This window comes from Castanea sativa, chromosome 8, assembly GCF_040712315.1.
Source record: "Castanea sativa cultivar Marrone di Chiusa Pesio chromosome 8, ASM4071231v1".
NCBI classification, from domain to species: Eukaryota; Viridiplantae; Streptophyta; class Magnoliopsida; order Fagales; family Fagaceae; genus Castanea; species Castanea sativa.
In genome coordinates, this window is record NC_134020.1 from 37267339 (window position 1) to 37276959 (window position 9621).

The 9621-nt window shown below is 34.9% G+C and overlaps 1 protein-coding gene across 4 annotated transcripts; it reads right to left on the minus strand.

The window, feature by feature from the left end:
- Positions 1 to 1964: 1964 nt before the first annotated feature.
- LOC142606842 (histone deacetylase 8) lies at positions 1965 to 7483 on the minus strand. Of its 4 annotated transcripts, none has more exons than XM_075778198.1 (4): positions 7037 to 7483; positions 5942 to 6522; positions 3224 to 3533; positions 1965 to 2232 (listed from the first exon to the last, which is right to left on the minus strand). In XM_075778198.1, exons 1-3 carry the CDS (start codon positions 7293 to 7295, stop codon positions 3231 to 3233), a joined length of 1143 nt encoding a protein of 380 aa, XP_075634313.1. In that variant the 5' UTR covers positions 7296 to 7483; the 3' UTR covers positions 1965 to 2232; positions 3224 to 3230. The 4 variants fall into 4 exon arrangements, with proteins under 4 accessions (XP_075634313.1, XP_075634316.1, XP_075634314.1 ...); XM_075778201.1 differs by having other exon boundaries at positions 1965 to 2244; XM_075778199.1 differs by lacking the exon at positions 1965 to 2232 and adding an exon at positions 2797 to 2886.
- Between the last annotated feature and the right edge of the window lie 2138 nt (positions 7484 to 9621).

The window sequence follows — 9621 nt, forward strand, 5'->3', positions numbered from 1 at the left end:
TAGTCGTGCGCAACAACTGACATGAAATAAACATTGCCCTTCAAGAAATCCTGTTGGCTCAAGGAGTGATGCTCGCTCTGTTGTCTTTCTTCCTATTCCTAAGCCACTAAATAATGAAAACAACTGACAGGCAGTCCGTTGAGATCAAAGCATATAAATTTTGGAAAGGAAAAGTAGCTCATATCCCATTGAAGAATTTGGATTGATAATTCTTGAGCACTGACGGAATAACCACAAGATGCAAATGGTGAAAAGAACACTAGTTAGGCCCATATCATATCATATAATTTGACTTTAGAAGTCCATCACATACTCCCCGAGTATACAGAGAAATGAAAAGTAATTTTCCTTTAAAACAGAAATGTTGGTTTTTATTATGCCTAAGCTATCTTGGGAGTTTTGGGATGGGTTTGAAACTTACATCTAAAAAGTCCATCATCTATTTTTCTCATTCCCCTTATTTTACTTAACCAAAAAAAACAACATTTTTTCTAAAGTATTTTTAGGTACAGATCCTCAGATTTTATTTATTTGTTTATTATAGATACAGTTATATTTTCACACAATAAACATTAAAATCGAATAAATTAATAAAAATAAATCAATAAAAACAACCCTCGATAGCTTTTTTTTTACTGTTTATTTTGTTTAAAAAAAAAAAAGAGTAAAGACCTAAAATGGGGTTTAGAAAGATATTATATATAAGTTGATTTAAATAAAAACTAACATAGTAACATATATCAGAATAAAATTCGAGTACACAAATAAGTTGATATGTATTCATAATTACCAAGCTAATTGATGTCGCGACTTTGAATTGATGTGCCAAATGGGACCAATATTAAGAGCATAATTTCTGCAGTGGTGACGAGTAAACCGTCTACTTTAAAGCAGCTTTGACTATCTATCTACCTCTGAGTGAGAAATCTAAACTAACCAACAATCAATACACACCCAACAATTGCGCTGTAGCAGACATTGATGACTCGTGAAATTTTCAATTCTTTTCCTTTAAGATCAACCAATTATAGCATGCAGGATTTATTTCAATTCAGATAGTAGTTTGTATTCTTTAGTTTGCACTTTTTTTTAATAGAAAAATGATAAAGATACTGCAAGTTTTATTACATAAAACTTACAAATTGATGTGATAATGTATGTAATTGGTGGACTTCAATTACTTAATAAATATGCTTGAAATGTATTTTTGGTGATTTGTGATACATTAGTTTATAAGTTTCATATAGTAAAAGTTATTAGGTACACCGGAAGGACTATTGACGTGGTCCTCCCAACCAATGAGATGATGCTATTTATGCAAATATGTGAATGAGTTTCTTAATCAACACAAGGAATAAAAAATAAAAAATTACCAAGTGATGCCACATTTGCATAGATAACAACATTTTATTGGTTAGAAGATTAGGGAAGACTACGTCATCGGTCCTCCAGGTGGACTTAATAATTCCTCCACCTATAGCATATAAATTCAAAGTTTGGTGATGAAAATTTGCCACCAAAGGAGTGATGCTAGGGACACTACAACTTTTACTATATGAAATTTATAAACTAATGTATCACAAATCACCAAAAATACATTTCAAACATATTTATTAGGTGGTTGAAGTCCACCAATTACATACATTATCACATCAATTTGTAAGTTTTATGTAGTAAAACTTGTAGTATTTTTTATCATTTTTCTAAAAAAAAAAAAAAAAAGGCAAAAGTGCAAACTAAAGAATACAAACTACTATCTGAATTGAAATAAATCCTGCATTGTATAATTGGTTCAAGTGAAAAAGAGTGGAACTCCATGAGGAATCATTCTAGAAGTATGGTATACCTATAGACTACCATGCATTGATTAATTATGGAAAGTCCTTCATTTTAGTGACCCTAAGGAGTCATTATCCCTTTAAGAAAACTCCATGTGTACCCTCACAATAAGCAAACTGAATCACATGAGACAATGAGGGGAAGCCCCCAACACCTTCACTTTGCATAATGTATTTACAAAAAATGGTTAAGTGAAAATTAACCTGATGTGGAATTTTACCCAGAGGTTACATACAATTCAGAAAAGGAATATTATAGACATAGATGATAGCATCTACTAGTAGTGGAAAATGTCCAAACTCCAAAACCAACATAGCAAATGGACAGCAAAAACCTGCTTCAAGAATTATCTTTTCTGTATCCAGCAAGTGACAATTTCCACATGACACAGACCTAATTTATCAACTTTAACAGAGTCAATCAGAAAGCCAAGCAAGAAACATGTTTTGCTCATAAGAGAGAGAGAGAGAGAGAGAGAGAGAGAGAGAGAGAGAGAGGGAGAGAGTTCAATTGGTACAAAAACCTAAGCCACATGTTTTAAACTGGTTCATAACATATTTAGGCATATGCATTAATCAGAGGATTTGGTATTACTACTCCTTTTGTGAATGATATTATGATTTGAAGAACAAAGGTGTCCAAAATTCTGAATACAACGAATTGCTACGGAGATCTATGCCATATAACAAAGATTGTCTAAACTTCAGTAACAATAATATGTGTCTAAGACCTCAAAACACACACACGCACATACACAATTAGCAGCATAATAGAACCTCAATTCTACTGTGGAATCATCTTTGAATCCTACAAAGAGTGGCAAACCAAGCTTAGTCCTGGGGGGGGGGGGGGGGGGGGGGGGGGGCAATGCCCCTAACATTTCAATCACCAAATTTTTTTTTTTTTTTAATCCAAAAACCTAACTAAATTTGTCCAAAAACAGAAAACTTAACTAACACACACCCTCCCCCTCCCCCACCACCCGACTCTCTCTTCAATACACATATTGCATCATGCTCCCATCTGAACTTTCTTTTGGGTGCAACCCTGAAGGATAAAGGTTTTTGATATATTAGATAATAGTCATTATAAAGTTTTAAACATTGAAAAGAAATCTAGTAAAAGTAAATGACTATCCATACATACATGTAAAAGTAAAATTTTACTTTAATACTCTAAATCTCTCACAAATATTAGCTTTGGCTCCCCTCATGATAAATTTCTAGTTTTGCTCCTGCCTACCATGATGAGTAAAACATTAATTTCTAAATTAAAATAACAAACATTTACAATTAACTTACTATGTATTAATTTAAATAGAATATCATATACAAAGATTTACAAGTGGAAAACAAATTATAAGAGCAGAATGTAAAGCAAATACCTTCAAATTAAGCACCTTTTAGAAATGGTAGAGTGTCTTGTTGGTACTGTTTGATGGATTCGATTACTTTTACAGAAAAGGCCTCATCCTCCGGGTAATAAGCGATGGGATCAGATAATAGTGGACATGAAAGGTTGAGCGCACCTTCAAGCATTGCATGAAGACAATAAGCTGAATATGTAACATTATATCCACCTTCTTGGACAATAAGAAGGCGACCGCCGGTATGCCTATTTGCCAAGCTACGAACTATCTGCCCAATCTCTCGATAACCATTCATTGTCAAGCATTGCCTTCCATTTGGATCAAACTAAATCACATGTAATAACTGTATAAGAAACTCCATCTTTATCAACATTAACAATTGATCCCTTATAATTTACATGAAAAGATTTTAAGCATCCACAAAAATAGAACAGATAATTAAGCATTGCTTCATGACTACCTTCATTGACCACTGTCTCCACTCTTCCCCACATTTAAGACAAAAAACCTATCTCTATAGATGATTTTCCTCTGCCCATAATGCAATAATCATTTTCCCAACAATGCCAAGTTAAAAGTGCCTGACTTCCTTACCCTGAATGTCAATTTTAGAATGGAGAACAAATAATGTCAGTCCACAAGGTGGAGCTTAAATTCAACCCCCCTCCCAAAGATACATACATAGAAAATTAATTTCTCTTAGTTCAGATCTTACAAGATGGCTTTGAACGCTAGTGTTGGCTACAAGTGAGAGGCTAGACTTTGGATTTTGGACTATCAGCTCGCCCTTGTATCTTGCGACTATTACCAAGGCATAAAAGATTGATTTCCTTTTCTTTTGTGAATCTTTTTTTTTTTCTTTGTGACTTACCCAAGAAAAGAGTCACTCTTTCTTCTTTTTATTTTTATTTAAATTTTTAATGGCAGACATGATATATATTTTTTATCTATTTATTTTGATTCATAAGTTATATATGAACTTATTGGGTCTTAAATCTACAATCTCAACATCCACCTAGATCTTATGGGGAAGTGCCAATTGAGTTGAAGCTCATTGGCAAGCAAGCCGTGTGTGATCTCTTTATCACAATGAACCAAATCTATTTGATCAATATTAATTCATTCAAACATCTTGTCTTCTTCTTCAACTGAGTTCTAGCATAACAGCTTCTCTTGCTTCATCTTAAGAAATGATAAATAGATAAACCAAACAGAGACCCAATGTAGTAACTATTGAATCAAGAAAATCCTGATTCATCTCATTGTTTTCCTTGAGTTCACTACAACTAGAGAATAATAAGACTCATCCAATTTCCTTGTTTTGAAAGAAGGGATATTATTTACTTCAAAATTAAGTTATTTCCCAGCCACAAAATAAGGAACAGACATAAACTCATTCCTGATCTGATGTTCCTATTAGGAATGTTCTGATACAGTACAGTACAATAGGAGACAAGGGAATGCAATGGGAGGGATGGTGTAGGGTGCCTGCCCCCAAAGCCTTGCCCCCTTGTCCATAGTGGCCTATTGCATACAACGGAAACAACTCCCACTAGATTGCTGCCCCTTTCTCTCTTTTTACCAACAGTGAGGGACAAACCCACTCATACACCAGCAGGAAGGGTGGCACTTCTGGCAATATCTAGCAAAAATGTTGCAGGAGTGCAGTGTGGTAGGCCTTGGCCAGGAAAGCATAGCATAGGGAGGAAAGTGAATTAGGGTGGTGGATGATTTAGAGGCCGAGTCATTTGATAGAAAAAAACTATCTAGCGAAAATGTTGCAGGCGTGCAGTGTGGTAGGCCTTGGCTGGGAAAGCATAGCATAGGGAGGAAAGTGAGCTTGGGTGGTGGAAGATTTAGAGGCCGAGTCATTTGATAGAAATCAAAGGCTTTATCCCTATAGAGAAGGACGCCCTTTAAAGTGAAGGGAAGTGCTCCAAGGAATGTAAGTGAAGTACATAACCAAGAAACTGGTTCTAAATTTTCTTGAGCAGATATATTTGAATGATCTGGAAAGTTCGGTTTCTTAAATTTCATAAAATGTGTTTCTTATCCTTTGAATAGTTACTTTGTAATGCTAAACAAAAGTAATAATGAATAATATTTATTTGACTCAACAGTCTTCATGAGAAGACACCTGAGGGCTGAATTCAACTGCATAGAAACATTGGGGTCAGACATTAATAAAAAAAAGAAAAAAGAAAGAAACACTGGGGTCTGAAGCTTAAACTTTAGAGATAGTCCAAAGTCCTAATTTTAATCAAATATATACAAAACCCAGCAACTTGTAAAACCAAGTAGACCAAATGATAGCACATTTTTCATCATATATCCACCATTCAGTCTCCATTTACAGATCTTTAAAATTATGTCATGATCCTTAGCTCATTATTACATTCAAATTCTACCATAAAAGAAACAGGACATTTATCATTCTTTAAGTTCCACATTTTAGGTGTCACTTTCTCAATCAATTATCTCCATCAAAGCATCATATGTATTCAATATCCCGTCTGACTGTATCCTAATCACTTTAGCACTTCCAATATCCTTTTTTAACAGTCTACTTCCATAAAATCCCATGGTTCAGTTTTCTGAATGCTCTAATCATATATAGGCCTTATGCCAAATCTCAATTACAACATGAGCAGATGAAATCAATTCTGAGCATATGTCTTCAATAAAATTCACTAATTATTGGAATTCAGAGAGAGAGAGAGAGAGAGAACTTACAGCACTTGAATCTTGGCCAACAACCCAAACTATCATATTAGGCTCAAACTTTTCAATTGCTGGAATGACCAACTCGGTCATGGCATACACATATCCCCTGTCACCAGTGCCATTTGGTAGAGGTATATTCATATTATACCCAAATCCTTCTCCTTCACCAAGTTCATCAACAGATCCATTCTGCGGATGAGATGGACCCCAAGTCCCATGATTCATATGAAGGGAGATGGTAAGAACTTTATTTGACCTATAGAACCCCTCTGCTGTTCCATTGCCATAATGAACATCAATGTCAACAACTGCAACCTTTTGAAAGCCAGAATCCAAAGCCAACTGAACAGCAAGACCCGCATTGTTAAGGAAGCAGTACCCATCAGCTTGAGTAGGCTGAGCATGGTGACCCGGAGGCCTAACCAATGCATACGCAATTTTGCCACAGCCATCGAGTACATGCTTCATTGCTGATAGAGTAGTACCAGCAGCAAGAAGCGCGGCATCCCATGATCCAGGGTTCAAGAATGTTCCGGTACAAAGCATCTTTCCTCCATTCCTATCTGCTTCAATTAGTTCATTTATGTATTCTGGGAAATCAACAAATTTGAAATAATATCAGACTCTGATGTAACTCATGCCCAGCAAACTTAAGACAGGTTGTTACATTCAAGATAATCCCTCCCCAACATTTTCTTCCATACGTTATTTGATTTGCAACAGATTATAGGGAAGGTATAGCAAATTGGGAGTTAATCAGTCCCACAGCTTCTAAAATTCTAACACATTACAACATTTTAAGCTTCATTGCACAGAATAGAATTTTGACTGAAATCCCATTTCAGTATAATCAGGAAATCATCCCTTGCACTTGAGGGAAATCAAATTCCAAGTAAACAAAAACAGAACAAGAATTCAACTCCAAAAACCCCACCTCCATGCCACTCTTCAAAGTTTACTAATGAATCAAACATGCCATTCAAAAAACATCATCTTTTTTGCTTTAAACAAAGCAAAACCGACCCAGATTCAGTTTGAAAGCACACAATCTTAAATTCTTAATAACAAATAAAAAGAAACAAACTGAAACCGGTGGATATGTACCTTGAGTGTGGAAGGAGAGCAATCGAGGGACGAGAGCAGGTGTGCCAGAATGCCAAGAGATGTAAGGAGAGATGGGGCCCCGTTTGAGAATGGAGAGCATGTTCTTGACCCTGTCTGAGTTCTCTGGGTGCTTTTCTAAGACGTCAAGAAACCCAGGATCCATGCCACTGTCGAAAACGCCTGTGCCAGTTTCGTGTTTCAGCATCCCCTCGTGCCAGAACACGTCTATGGGTTCCACTGGAGTTGGAGAAGTAGCCATGACAGAATTCGAAGGTAGAGGATTTTGGAACCTCCTTCGGTTCTTCCTGCTGTGCTCTCTGTGTCTCTGATGAGGGTGACAAGACAAACTACACTCAACACTACAGTATGCTACACTTGTTGGAGTACGATGAGAGGATGAGTGGATGATAAGACATGATGAGACAAGCAAGATTTCATGACTGGCAAGCAGTGGCATGGTGATGGTCCCAATTTGCCTCTTCGGCCCATCTAAAACACTGCCTCAAATCATGTAGATATTGGATTGGGCCTTGGGTGGTGACCTTGATTTTAAACCCATGGCCTTTTCACAAACTTCTCTTATATGACAATTTAAGCCCATCTCGTGGGTTTTCGTTTTACATGCTCTTAACAGATGAGTTTTATCCGTCCCGCATAGCAAATGGGGGTGGGAATGGGGTTAACATTTTTCCTTATAGACATTTGCACCCATCTCGTTTATATTTAAACAATTAAAAAAAAAAAAAACATTTATACAGGTTATATATGTGTGTTCGTGTTTTTATCTTTCATACATTATTCTTTCTAATTTTTTTGATGTGGTATACTTGGGTCAAAATGGGCTTTTACCCATATTTCACAAACTTTCCAGTAAAATATTTCATGTCTGAAACTAATTAGGAAAATGCTCCTGTTTTGAAACTCGATTTTCTAAAAATTGAGTTTCAAATGTGTAACTTGATTTTTGAAATATCGAATTATAGCGAACGTGGACTTAGAATTTTTTTTTTAGAACTCGAGTTCCATGTAAACTACTTGAGTTCATGGAACTCAAGTTCTACTTAAATTTTTTCAAGGAACTCGAGTACTTCACATGGAACTTGAGTTCCAAATTTTTTTTTTTTTTTTTTAAATTTTCAGTTTGGTATAACTCGATTGTCCAAAAATCGAGTTTTAAATTGAAATTCGATTTTTAGAAAATCAAGTTTCAAAATAGGGGCATTTTCCTAATAGTTTTAGAAATAGGGTAAAATGCTGGATATCTTTAAAAAAAAAAAGGATAAAAGCTCATTTTCTCCAGTATACTTGTATTATTGAATATATTTTTATGTTTTAAGATTTAAGTTGTTTATATTTTTTAATTGTTGCATCATTGTGTATGAATTATTTTTGTATTTCTTAATACATAAATTGTTGTATTGTTATGATTTGAGAAGATTTTGTAATGTTAGAACTTTTTTTCAATGTTTTATGTGTTTTAATTTAATGTATTCAAAATAAGCTTTTAATAAATTATATATATATATATATATATATAACTTGAGTGTGGCGGGATGGATACCTTCTAGAATAGGGTAGAAAAAAAAACCCGCCCTAAAGCAGAGTGGAGGTGGGGAATAGAAAACTTGCCCCATGCTCGTCTTGTTGCCACTCTTACTCTCCACTCTTAATAAAATAAGGATAATTACAACAGACTCACCCTTGCTTAAATCCAATTTCATACTAGCTAGCCATGGTTGCAAAATGTCACTTTATGCAGTCATCACTCACCTCATCATTTTTATAGTTAGAACCATTTTTTTTTTTAAGAGCATTTAAGATTCAACAATTCCCTTTTTTTTTTCTTCATCTAAGATTCAGCTGAGAAGTTATATGCCATATCCTTGATATACAACATATCACTCATAACGCTTGAACACCACTAGTGTGGGGGTGGAGAATAGAAAACCCGCCCCATACTTGTCCTATTGCCACTCCTACCCTTAACTCCTTAGAATACAAGGATAATTATATCTTACTCACCTGTGGTTAAATCCAATTTCATATTGGCTAGCCGTGGTTGCAAAATGTCACTTTATGCAGTTGTTACTCACCTCATCATTTTTACAATTAAAACCTTAAAAAAAAAGAACATTTAAGAATCAACCATTCCATTCTTTTATTATTATTTTAATTTCATATAAGCTAGATTCAGTCGAGAAGGTATATGTCACATCCGCAATATGCAACATATCACTCACAACACTTGAACCCCATTAGTGGAGGTGGGGAATAAAAAACCCGCTCCCTGCCTGTCTTGTTGCCTTTTACATAAACTCCCAAACAAGATATTATAAAGATTAATCTCATAATATATTCTTTTTTACCCATTTCCCCCTCCCAAATAGGTCATTATAGTTTGGCCCTATCACAATTTATACCCTATTTTCTTTGATAAAAAAAACCTTTATTTTTTGTTTTTAGTGTCTTGCATGGTGAAAAATATAAGTCAATGGAAAATATAACTGTGGTCACCAAGTTTCAATAACTAATTTGACAACTAAAATTTGAAGTAAAATGAAATCAATAATTTTTCGTTTACATTC